Source organism: Saccopteryx leptura, chromosome X, assembly GCF_036850995.1.
Source record: "Saccopteryx leptura isolate mSacLep1 chromosome X, mSacLep1_pri_phased_curated, whole genome shotgun sequence".
NCBI classification, from domain to species: Eukaryota; Metazoa; Chordata; class Mammalia; order Chiroptera; family Emballonuridae; genus Saccopteryx; species Saccopteryx leptura.
In genome coordinates this window covers 117161940-117175704 of record NC_089516.1, presented here as the reverse complement: position 1 = coordinate 117175704, position 13765 = coordinate 117161940, and the positions used below count along the sequence as shown (strand labels likewise).

The window sequence follows — 13765 nt, the reverse complement described above, 5'->3', positions numbered from 1 at the left end:
CTTTAAGGGAAAGAAACTTAAGTCTATTCATGTGTTCCTTAGGTGATATCACAGCTAAGACTGTACGCTCAAATAGCTTCAATGTTTTCACGTGGCAGGTAAAGTGAGAGGTAATATAGCAGCCTTCCTAGATCCAGATATTAAAGCTGATGAGAGTATGAAGAGACAGTGACCACAATTACCTTCCTTAAAAAGATGTTTCCTTTTTTCTTTTATGTGACTTCATAATTTCCATTTTTTCCCCACCAAAAAGAAATAATAAAAAAGCTTTAAACTGACCACCTACTGACAATGGCATAGAGCTCTGAAATTAATCATAATGAGTATTTCTATTCGATTTGTTTATGCATTACACTTGTCAAAAGTGTTCTAAATTACCTGAAATTACCAAGGAGAAAATTGAATTTGTTCATTTCCAAATACCAATTGTCATCACAGTGATACTGATAGGATTTTTAATTTGGATTTCATTGGGGAAGATGCTACTACCTAAATGCCAACACACAAGCTTGCCCTTGGTACTTCAGCATAACTAATTTCTTAAGCAAATTAAGTTGGTTGTCAAATAGCTTGCTGGTAAAGTGTTGCACAGTATTAATTATCAGCACTAATTGCCCATTTTACAATCTATGTGATTTTTAACTGGCGTGAACAAAATGATTTTTGCTAACTTGAAGGGTGTTGCCCAAAAGTGAAATGAACCATAAGGTAACAGTATGTCTAACAGTGAAGTTTTAAAAGAAATCCTCACATGCACCAAATTGCAGTATGCATTTAGACATGAGGGATTTGAACAAATTGGAATTTAGTCCAGCATTTTTTTCTTTATCAGGTATGGCATGTTTTCAGAAAGTAGAAAGAAACCAATCTCAAAAGAGCCAAAGTACACTTGGGAAATGGCACGAAATGGCAAGAAATTACATATCAATATAGGAGACCTTCCTGACTGTTGGCTGTCAAGAAAAATAACATTAATCAGATTTGAATTTGGTTTGTTGGGCTATTCCATTTTCTAAAGGCCAGTGCACAAAGTCTAAGAACAACCTTGCCGAACAAAATAGAATATGCCACTCAGTTAGCAGAAGGCAGGAAAACTGATTTTTTTTCCTTCATCTCCTTCAGAACAAGAATATTCTGAAGGTATTTTGTACTCACAGTCACATCTGATCTAATCTAATCTTAGTTCAGACACAAGCTTGTTAGTGACCCTAGGCAATCCCTCTATGTGTCTGGGTTTCCTCAGCTGAGATTTGAAGAGAATGATAATTCTAACTTCCCTCACAGGCACATGGAGGATATTCAATAATAAATGAATGCAATACATTTTAAAGTGCTTTTGTACAAATAAAATTTCTATTAAAAAAACAGCCAATGGACTTTTATTAAATAAAGCCTGATTAATCTGGCCGAGGTGAAACTGCCATAAATGGGCTATCAAAGTAGTGAAGGTTGTTTAAAAGAATGGTTGTGACCCCCTCTTCTTTATTCTAGAAAGATATAAGGGCACTGGAGAAATTTTATTCTGAAAACAAATTTCAACTAAATATGTAAAAACTTTGACTCAAACCCCAATTTTAGAAGTGTTTGCTGCAGAGATTCTTTGCCTACTCTGACTCTCCAGTCACTTCTGGGGTCTGTCGGGGCCCTTTATGGTTTATTTGCAGCAGCTGTCATGGTGGTTCTAGGGTTGAAGATGTCCCTGGAATCTACCAGATTATCTTATTTGATGAAGGTAAGTAGAAAAAAATCAAGTATTCCAACTGGATCTGATTTTTTTCCTATTAAAACTATAAACTGGATATCAAATCAGTATTTGCCCGCCTTTACTATTATTAACATACATATATATGCTTAGAGGGAAAATACAGTTACAAATAGAATCAAAAACATGCCAGTCCTTAAGTATATCTTAATTATTATGATGACTTTTCTCCTCCATTTCACTTGGCTAAGTAGCCAAGGCCTGAGCTCTTTCATATCTTAGTATCATGTCCTTCAGCTTCATTTAGTTCAGCACGTACTGAACATCAACCCTGTCAGACACTCTATTGGCACTGAGAATAGAGAGATGTATATGTTTCCTGCCTGCAGAGATCTCACAATGCAGATGGAGAGAGAGGTATGAGAAAATAATAGTGCTTAATGCCCAGCACTCAGATCTCATTTTTGAACACCATTCTCCAAAATAAATAAATGAATATATAGAGAAATAAATAAATAAATAACAGAGGTCCTTGGGGAAGTGACTCCTTCTGGCAGGGATTATACAAAACGATCCTGGAGCATTTTATAATTCCAGAAAGTAAGAAAGTACAAGAAAGAAAGAAAGAAAGAAAGAAAGAAAGAAAGAAAGAAAGAAAGAAAGAAAGAAAGAAAGAAAGAAAGAAAGAAAGAAAGAAAGAAAGAAAGAAAGAGAGAAGGAAAGAGAGAGAGAGAGAGGGAAGGAGGGAGGGAGGAAGGAAGGAAGGAAGGAAGGAAGGAAGGAAGGAAGGAAGGAAGGAAGGAAGGAAGGAAGGAAGGAAGGAAGAAAGGGAAAGGAAAAGTGCATACTGATGGGGATATATGAAGGGATACATAAAGGAATAGTAATTCTGCTCCCAAGGGTTAAAGGTGGGACAATTTTAGCAACAAAAAAATAAAGTAGCACTGGATTTTAATGCAAAGTATAAATCATATATGCATGAGTTCATACTGCTGTAAATGGTTGAATTCATAAATAATAGAAGAGAAAAAATAAAGCTCTTGGGCAGAAGAATTCCAGATAATTTTTGTAGATACCCCACCCTCAAGAAGGTGGAGTATAAGTCCCCACTTGTTGAGTGTTACCTTCATTGAATGACTTCTTTCCAAAGGGTACAATATGAAGTGTGGAAGGGAAAGAGTAATTTTACAGTGGACTAACCTGAAAAACACCACCTCAGCCAAGCAATCAGGTTCAACATGAACAGTGATAAGTTATGTTGATATTATGTAGACCCCTGATTTGATTCCATGAAAACAGTGCTTTACCCCCATGGTCTTCCTTCCCAAAGTCCACAACCTCTGTCTAACTATAAGGGAAAAAAACCCAGACACATTCGAGTGGAGGTGTCCTACAAAATACTCAACCAATACTCCTTAAAACTGTTATGGAATCCTGGAACAAGAAAGAAACATTAGATAAAAACTAAGAAAATCTAAATAAAATATGAACTTCAGTTAACAGTTTTTAAAAGTGGTGCTAATATGACATGTTAGGTGCTGCTAGGTCATGAGTCTCTCAACTCTGCTCATTTCTTTTCTTGTCTACTTCTCTTGTTGTAACTCTTGGATTTATGACAGTCATAGCCTGTTTACTGATGTGATTTTCCCACTAGACTGTGAGTTTCATGAAGAAAGTGGCTGTATTGTGCACACAAGTAGGTTTCTAAACCACAGTGCAGTTCATTGGCATGTTGTTTGCACTTGGTAAACAGATTTTTAATGAATTAATAATGATCAAAAACACAATATAAAAATGATACCCAGGAAGGAGCTCAGGTGAGAGAGGATGGGGCTTTAGACTAATGACAGTGGGGATCAAGAGAAGTGGGCAGATTAGAGAAGAGTTTAGAAGGTAGAATTAAAAAAAAGAACTATAACATAATGTTTTACTGGATGTGGGGAATGATAGAAAGGAGGAGGAGGAAATAGTTGTGGTTTGACAACTGAGTATGAGGCAGATTTTTGGTCAGTGAGCAGCTTAGAGATTAAAAATTAAAACAAATTTGCTCTCCAAGCTTTCATGGTTTATTGGGGGATACAAATACAAAACAGAAATTAATATGATGCATAATCCCCAGAATAGAGGTGAGTGTAGTATAAATAACCCAGACTAGAGATTTAAGGAAGGCTTCATTCAAGAGAGAATGTTTAAGTAAAACTTTAAAAGGCATGTGAGAATTCTTAAGTGCAGAAAGAGTTGTATTCCACACCAAGGAATGTTAAAATGTTTTGAGAGTTTTTAAAGATCAGAGCCAAATGATCAGAATAACTGTGGTAGCAGTATGGGGGAAAATGGATTTCAGATCAAAAACATTTCCTATGGATAGAACTGTAGAAAATATTCCAGGCCAAAGGTGATGTGACTTAAAAGAACTACAGGAATGGCTGGAAGAATCAAAGAGAATGGTTCTGAAAGCTAGTTCACAGGCACAATTGCCTGTGGAGGGAAAAGGAGGGAACAATGTTAAACTTCCAGGTTTGGGGCTTGAACAATGTCACCAGCACATGAACCTTAGGTTCAAGCAAAATATCACCAAGGTTATTGCAACCATCCAAGAAATGAAATTAAAAAGAATCAGAATTAATGGATGAGCTCAGCCATGTATACAGATAAAAAATATCCCAAGAGATCCCATGTTAATACATAATTGAAGAATGTCAGGAATACCAAAACCCAATCACGGGAGGTATGGCTGATTATGATTGTAACCAAAAGAAAAGGTCAAATATTATGAAAAAAAGAAAAGTGCATTAGAGATTTGTAGTGGTTAGCTAACAAAAAGGAAGGTTGGAGAAAGTTTAGCAATGTATCTCTAACACCCCTCTTCCTAATCAGTGCTCCTCTATCTTTATACAAACCTTTCAGTTTACAACAGGATCCTGGAAGGATGATAGTGTCTGCAAGTGAGTCAGGAAGCATGGAAAAAGAGATAGGTCTATGAGGTATAGGGAAGACCGGAAAAGCCAATAATGTTTAGGATTTGTTGAGTTTGAGGTGACTGTGAGACATCCAGGTAGTCACCCAGTAGATATTTGGAGAACTGAGGATGAAAGGTATGTATGAGAAAAATGACCTCATGAGTCCTTAGTCTCTTCTGTTTCTTCCTCTACCTGTGAATGGATGGTATTGAAATATCAGCTTCATTACAGGTTAGTTGTATACAGTGAATTTTATTTATACTCAGACTCATTACTAGAGAAACAAAGAACTATCCATCTCCTTAGGACATAAAAGGATGGTACTTTAATTCTTTCATCTGTTAAGAGAGTTTTTCATTTGTGATAAAAGGCAGACCCCAGGGTTGTGCACTGAACACATTGCTTTGAATAACTTTATTTTTCTCTTCCTTAGCACAAGTCCTGCTCACAAATACTATCTGGCTATGGACCCCATGTCTGAATCGCTTTACCTATCAGACACCAATACTCGAAAAGTCTACAAGTTGAAATCTCTTGTGGAAATGAAAGATCTGTCTAAGAATTTTGAAGTGGTGGCGGGAACAGGGGATCAGTGCCTTCCCTTTGACCAGAGTCACTGTGGAGATGGTGGCAGAGCATCGGAAGCTTCACTGAACAGCCCTCGAGGTAAAAAAAAAATCCTTTGGTCATCTAAAGATTTAATCTGACTTCTCAAAAATCTTAAAACCATTGCCATGCTATAGTCTTATCTTAGTATGACTATGACAAACATCATCTCTGAAGTCTATCCCAGGAAATGGGAATAGTCAAGAGTAATTTTTAGCAAATATGCGTTAGCATAGTCATAACCATTATTAAAATATTGAAGTGCTACTTTTCTGGTTGATAATGAATTATTGCCCAAAACCCTCCGAGTACCTCACTGACACCCCAACCTCTCTTCAGAGATTACTTCTTGGAAATTCCCAACAGTCCAACAATTAAAGGGTTAATATCAGGCTCATAGAGAGCCTCAAAAATGTAGGCTTCTTCTATTGCTGTTAACATTTAAATGTGTTTAGTATGTTGAATATCTCGCAGACTCTCCACATTTCTGTCTTTTGCTTAACAACCAACTTTTAATAAACTTTTCTTCCATTAATTTACCTAAATCATTCTTGAAGCTATTTATATTTTCAATGTATATCACCCCTAGAATAACAAATTCTAATTCCTTTTGCCTTCTGTGGGAGCTTGGCCTTTTCTTTTTCTTTGTCCTCAATTTACTGCATAATCTTTAAGGAACAGCTCTCAGTTCTACTGCTTGGGATTTATGATTACATCTGTGTTCTCCCAACCAACTTTATAATATTATATTATATATGTGGGTCATGTTCCCATCTTATGTTGTAAACTGAAGGATAGTCAACTTTTAAGTCTGTCAGCATATATCATCCACCCTGTCTCTTTAATTATTTAATCATTCTTCTCTATTCCTTCTCCAAGGCGTGTGTGTATGTGTACCTGTGCTTTTATTTTAGTAGGTTTTATGAAGTATTCATTTTAGTGGGTTTTAAGAAGCCAGTGTGTTCTCTTTTAACTATATATTACGCAAGTAGAAAACACTTATTGCAAAAAAATTAAAAAGAGAAAATGCAAAAATATTTGTAATTAAAGTCACCCATAATCCTACCACATAGAAAAAACACTCTTAACATTCTAGTTTATATCTATCTAGACTTTTTTCTATGCATGTCATATATTTCACTCTCTACTAATGTATTCATATTATAGGATGCTGTTCTAAAATCTGCTTTTCACACTTAATTTATTATGAACATCTTTCCATGCCAAAAAGATATAGTGAGGTCAATGTGTTTAATTTGTTAGATGATCACTTATTATTTCAAATATTAAGAGGTTGCTCTTCAGCCATTTGACATTTGCCATATGGGTATTAAATTCTAACTACAATCAAAGTTTAAAGCTTTCTTTTTCTTCAAGGCCATTTTCAAGTTCTATCTGTGTCTTTCATAAAGCCCCTCTGGCTAATCCCAGCCCATTAAATCTGAATTTCCTTAACAGTGTCTATACTACCCAATTAGCACTTGATTATATTTTGCTGCCTTCTACTTCCAGTTCTTTCACAAATGGGAGGGTTTTTTTTTTTTATCATTACTGAAGCAAGCTGCTTCAGATGAGAAACTACATCTAATATTTCTTTCGAATCTTCCCTGCCTCCCCAGTAATATCTTACAAAGTGTGGAATCTACTATACATATTTATTGTGTAATTGATCAGTTAGGCAACTTTTACCTATACCAAGTATTCCTAAGAGGAATTTCAGTGATGCTTAAAGAGGATAAACTTTTTTGCCTAAGGCAAAATATTAAAGTATTCAAAATGTTGTTTTTTTCCTTCTCTTGTGCCAGCTCTCATTTCTTACACATAGTAGGGCCATAATAAATACAGTATTTCCCCATGTATAAAACGCATCTTAATTTTGGGACCCAAATTTGAAAAAAAAAAGAGGTATTACATAAAGTTATTGAACTCAAGTTTTATTCATTATAAAATTCATGCAACTCCTCCTCATCACTGTCAAAACTTCCATCCATTAGCTTGTCCTCATCTGTGTCTGACGACAAATCACTGTCTTCAACAATGAGCATAAAAACAAGCATGAAAAAGCAGGAAATCCAAGTGAAAAAAATCTACAACCACTGTATAAGATGCACCCAATTTTTAGACACCAAATTTTTTGAAAACAGGTGCGTCTTATACATGGGGAAATACAGTATTTGAAGAGTGAATGCAGAACTCAGAGGCAACATATAATTGGCTCATCTTTCAAGGAAATATATCAGGCTGGGTCCCACCTTTACACAGCTTTAAAACTCTTTTTGGTATTTTAAGGATTTCTGTATAAGAAATAGGGAAAAATCAAGCTTGTTTTATGCCTGAAATTGACATCCTCCTGAGTTATCGCTAGTATGAAAACCATGCATCTCACCTACCACATTCAACCTGCCAAACGGAGGATGAATATATTGGCTTTTCCAAATAAAGCAAATAATTGGTTCACTGCAACTTTTTTATTTTCCTGGAAAGCCGTAGTAATAGAGTACTGACAAAGAAGATTTACATGAACTTGAAGCAGCAGTAATAAGTACCCAAATTTAAAGTTAATATTAAACTAGGTTTTTTTCTTGTCATAGCTAGTAGTGCATTGTCCTTTGGCTTGATTTATTCATCCTGCTATCCAAGAGTGGCCTTTACAATAATCCAGTACTCTTTACTCATCCCAAAGTGGTCAGTGGCCCTAATAACATCTGTCTCAGGCTTTGTACAACTGACTTTCTAATCCATCTAGACAGCTTTCATTTAACGTACCAAGCTGATGTTGACAACATCTGCTCTGATCTAGTGAATGAGCAAGGATATTTAGAGGAAGGGAATGTGTGGCTCACACTGAGTCTACCACATCTCCTTCAACCATGATAGCAGTGCTTGAAGGCCCTGTTCATGATCTTTAAAATCACTCAGATAGCAGAACCTATGTCCAGGCATCAATCACTCTTGAAAATGCCAGTCAGAACACTAGGTGCCTATGCAAGGCATCTGTCTCCATGCTGAACATAGACAGGACTCGCTCTTAGCAGTGAATCAGCAGCAAGATTCTCATTATACAGAATGCTGCAGGGCAATTTCATAGACTTGCATAGAAGAAGAAAAAAAAACATGCAAGGAGTCATTAAAACCCAGTGTGCAAATTCAGAGAGTCTTGCTAATTGCTAATTACATCTTTGAGGTTCTCCTGCAGGTTCTTTATCTCTCAAGAAAGCCCAATTTGCTTGCTTTTTGCTTAACAACTTTGATGCACATCAGTCTCATCTTCTTTTTCCCTTAAAAGACAGCAAATGTATAATGGATTTCTTTAAGGAAAGGTCTGATTTCTCTCTGCCTAGAAGCTAATAAAGAAAAGCTGAAAAACTGGGGGTCAGGAGAAAATGGAAGTGTACATCTAGGGAGTACCATTTCGAGGTTAGGAAAGAGAGCTTGCCCTAAGACTTTAACAAGCAACATACTGCAATTACAGGCAGGCTCTCCAACATGTCCTTAATTATGCAAGGTAAGTCAAATAAATGTTAATCTGCAAGACAGCTAATTTATTTTCTGAATCTATTCTAAAAATAGGGTGAAGTAAAATTTGCTTTTGAGATCATTTGTCCTAAAGTTGGAATAAATTATCAAATGGGATTAAAAACTAGTCAGCAGAAGGTAAAATGTTCAGAAACCATAAGATTTTTTTTTTTAGAAATGTCAGCAAATTGTGATGAATACTGGAATAGAAAGCCTAAACTTTCTTGTTCAACCCATGTAATGCCAGTGTTTCTTTGAGTGAGCCTGTATGAGTCACTGTACCTTTCTGTGCATTCATTCCCCTGAACACTAAAATAGACTTTACTGATGCTGTTGACTTGTTTTCTTTTAAACACTGGCTCCTGAGATTCCTCAGTTGTAAACTGAAGGTCTTGGAATGATCTCCCTCCCAGCTTTAACATATTAAAATAATCACAGCTATAATTTACTGTCTACTATGTGCCATGCACTGTGCTAGATATTTTACACAGAGTATCTTTAATATTCACAACAATGTATAAGGTCAGTAGTATTATCTCCATTGTATAGATAAGGAAACAGTGACTCAGGTAAGTTAAGAAATTTAGCAGGGTCACACAGTTTACAGATAAGGCGAGAATTCAAAACAAGTCAGCCTGGCTCCAAAACCTATGATAAAAAGTCGGGGGGGGGGGGTGCTCAGGAGGCCTTCGCTATATAACACTGCCTGCCCTTCAGCTAAAATCCATAATATCTTTTGACTTCTCCAGGAGGGTAGGAAATATTAGAAAATGATTCTCAATCTAATGATATGTATTCAGTGGGAACAGAATATTTTTATTTGCAAGATAAATTACTTTTAGTCTAGTTTTCCTTTTTTTAATTTGAACTCCTCCTCTGACTTTTCCTGACCTGATAGTGTACCCATAGTGCACTACATAGCATTTGCACAGTCTGTAAATGTAATTATTCCAATAAATCTCCAGTAAACCTTGTCACAACCTTTTGGAAGATTCTGTGATTAAGACCTTCAGCAATATTTTCTTAAAGGGATGGAGACAGGAAACCTTAACTTTATTAAATTTCTTGACTACAACTGGTAACTACAAATTTTGTTTAAAAGAAAAATAAAGGTGTACCTGAATAGAATTTCATGTAAGGCAGCCCCTGGGTACTTCTCTGGGAAGAAATTTTTATCTGTTCCAGTTTTATACACTTTGATTTGAGTCCCAATAGAGGGAAACCTTTGCCATTTTACTCATCAATACTTTAATGTAATGGGGCAAGGAAAAAATGTTTAGCAAAGAGTGTGATAGGGTGCTAATCCCTGGCATTGTATACGAGTCTGAATTGACTTTGAAAGATGCTTTTAAAACATGCATGGATGATGTAGTTGAAACTTAAGTTCCATTTATTATTTTTACTGCAACTTTCTTTAATTCTACAGAGAACTCAAACTAATGAGTCATGTAATAGATGACCAAGTACTTATGCAGAATGTGAAATGGTACTAGGTGGGGATATAAAATAAAGTGTGTGACAAGCTGAATACATTTATTTTTTAAGTAGATACCAAGGGTGAAAGAGTGACTGGACAGGATGAAATTAATCAATGACTTAATTTGGTTCTCTTGGATCTCACTAAAGATTATATCTCTGTTTTCATGAGCATCTTTAAGCAAACTGACCTCAGAACTCCACAGGTTTTAGGCAATATCCAGATTTGTGCAAATAGTCCCTGAGCTGTTTCCTAAGTGGAAGATGATCCTTAAATCTTGACAGCTTCCAAAAGTGTTTTTACAGTATTCATGATCTTAATCATATAGGAGTTACTTTAATTTTATTGGCAGTTAAGAAATCTGAGTATGATAGAGCCAGAAAGAAAAATGTCTGTTTTGTCTCTACCCAGACTTATCTAAAGTGCATCCATATGCTATTCTGAATGATTAAATTTGGGGTTATTGGAACAATGCTAAAACTCTGATCAGCAATATGTTGCTGATGTCACTGGTGTCTATGAGGGAGATAGCATAGTATACCAACAGGTACAATAATATATACTTTTGGTTCCACTATCCAATGAGGAGCAGTAAGGTTTTTCCTAAATTCCATTAGTACATGATCCATTATGGTGACATAACCATTGGGATTGACACAAGGGCCAGCCCTCAACAGAATTACAAGCAAGACACAGCATGAATAAAATGAACAATAGATTTTTAAAAACTACAAATAAATCAGTATTGTTAAAGTAAAAATATTTGAAAATAATAGGAAAGGGGGTAGGAATGCGAAGTTTGGATTTTATCTTATAAGCAAAAAAAATATGAAATAGCAGAGTGACATGGTCATCCAGTGTATACATTTTTGATAGATTATTTTGGTGGCAAGATAGAAAAAGCAGTGGAGTAAGGCTGGGGCAAAGAAGTTATAGGGATTCTCGATAGGTACAGTATAGACAATAGGAGGGGCATCTCATGAAAGAGACAGAAAAACTTCAAAAAAAAAAGTCAACAAAGTTAACTATCTAAGAAGCCAGTATAATACTTTGTTTCAAGAAGATGTCAAAACAGTTTCAAATGTAACACATTTGTAGCCATTGGATTCGGCATGAATAGCTCATTGGCAACACTGCTATTGGTAGTTTGAATGGTGGTAGAGGTGGAAGCCAATAAGCCAATGAGAGATGAGAAAATAAACACCACTATTGAAGTTCACTCTAATGAGAAGCCGGAATATGAATGATAAAGTGATAGTAGTGGGAGGACAAGGCACTCAAGGAAAATTTTCTCTACAGGAGAGACGGGGCAATTGTCATATGTAAGTGGAAATGTAAAGGAGATGGAATAAATGATGAAACAAGGTCTGGAAGAAACTGGAAGAGAATAAGCTTCAATGGAAGGGGAGATTGAAGAGACCGTTTTAAGATAACATGTAGATGTAAGGATGAGGATAAGTTTGGAGGAAGAAGGAGCTAGAAGGCTTATGGTACATCATTCTGTTAGCCTCAGTGTTCTCAAGGAAGTAGATTTATTCTGCTAAGAATGGTAAGTAAGGTTAGGCTTTGAGGCATATGGAAAAGATTTAGAAAGCCACTGAGTGATGTAGGACTTCTGGGTAAGATCAATATTCTACCACCCATGGTCAAATTCCCAGCTCAACTTTAAAGTATTTCTTTTGAGAACTTTTCTCTCAAATACTTGTTTTAGACTCAAAGGCATCTTGAGAAAAATATATACATTTGAGAAAGCCTTAAAATTCAGGCAAAAATATTTGTTCTTTATTGCTCAGTAATACCATGCTCTTTCCACTTCTGGAGATATTTTTTTTTAACTATTTATTGGTCACTCAGTTTACAGTAGCTACAGCAGAGGTCTTAGTGCCTATTATGCAACTAGAGTGAGAGCTTAACTTGTTATTCATTCATTGATCTAATTTATCTGCTTATGTTGGTCAAAAGATTTTGGGCTTTGAGCCCTGGCCAGGTAACTCAGCTGGTTAGAGTGTCATCCCAATATGCCAAGGTTGCAGGTTTGAATACACAAATAAGTGGAACAACAAATCAATGTTTCTCCCTCTCTCTAAAATCAATTTATAAATTTTTTTTAAAAAAGAAAAGAAAACCAGAAGAAGAAGGTCAGACATATTAAAAAAAAAGAAAAGAAAAGATTTTGACCTTATATCAGCAACTGGAACTTGAGAACCTTTCTGTCTTTTCCGCCACAGACCTAAAGCCATTAGCTGTTGGTAGATAAGTCAATGAAAGGAAAAGCACTGATACTAGCTTTGGCAAATTGGTATAGGTAACATCCATGGTTAATTCAGAAAAACCTGCATTAAGTTCATTCAATTTTTATAAAGCTACAAATGCATTATTAAATAACTTTTTATTTTGCATTTATTTTAATTTTCATGTGTGCTTAAGATTCTAGCCAATATAGAGATAATACTTGAGAGGCCAAATGCCATGAGAGATAAATTCCCAGTTTCTGGAGTCAAACAGAATTGTATGCAAATCCGAGATCCACCACTCAATAAATGTGTGACCCTGGGTAAGTCCCCTAACTTCCCTGAGCTTAAGTCTCCACATTTGTGAAGTCAGTGTGCTAGTAATAGTGCCTGCCCGACAGTGTTCAGTAAGGCATGTCAATTGCCTGTTGCAGTGCCCAGTGCATAGTGTATAGAACACTAAATATTACCTGTCATTGTGGTCAGGCTAGCTGTTTTGTTGCTAATAATAATAGTGCTTCTGATAGTGACCCAAGCATGGAATAAGTTACTTTGGAAGGAAGCAAGTTCCATATCCTTGTAAGTCAATCTGAGACTTCATTATTTCTCAGTAGGGAAGATGACATAAAAGAAGCAAGCAAGGGTCAAGGTGGATAGAATTCAAATATTGTGTGAGATCTGACCAATGATCCCTCCCAACCTTGAGATGCAGTAATTCTAATGCTGGTTTCTTGTACATGTATTTTAAATAGTCCCCCCACACACAAGGCCCACCTAACCAAAATAAGACTATCATTTCACCATTAAACCCATCCCATAAGAGTTTACTTCCAATGTGAACTTCAGTGTTCAGTGCAAGATATTGCCTGGGAGAACAACACATTAATTCCTTATTGAGCTACTTTATGGGGAATCTGAGGGCATGGAGCACAGGCTGGATTTGTTTGGATCGGTGAGATGACCTGAGGGGACAAACCAAGGTGGAGCTACTCCAGGTAGCGTGGAAAAGTGGGCTGTTAGGTAACTGACAGAACGGCAGCACAGTGGGGAGAAATGGGGACTCAACAGTGATGCTCCACCACATTATTGTCTAGAATGAAACTTTGATTTCTCCGTATCAAGACAGACAATGTAGAATTATGATTCTCACTCCTTTTAAGATCATCAGCCCAAATAACTTTGCTTTCTTATCACAGATCCTTAGTGTCACATCTTTCTTGTCTGTCCACTTAAGAATCACCTCAGTTGACAGTAAGAAGAACCCCCACCCCCA

At 36.2% G+C, this 13765-nt stretch overlaps 1 protein-coding gene across 4 annotated transcripts in view; it reads left to right on the top strand.

Moving 5' to 3' along the window:
• Positions 1–13765, top strand: part of TENM1 (teneurin transmembrane protein 1) — a 774232-nt gene that overhangs the window by 638075 nt on the left and 122392 nt on the right. For all 4 annotated transcript variants that reach the window (XM_066357037.1, XM_066357038.1, XM_066357036.1 and 1 more), the window contains one exon: positions 5096–5328. In XM_066357037.1, coding sequence (XP_066213134.1) covers positions 5096–5328 — 233 coding nt within the window. The remainder of the gene's footprint in view (positions 1–5095; positions 5329–13765) is intronic.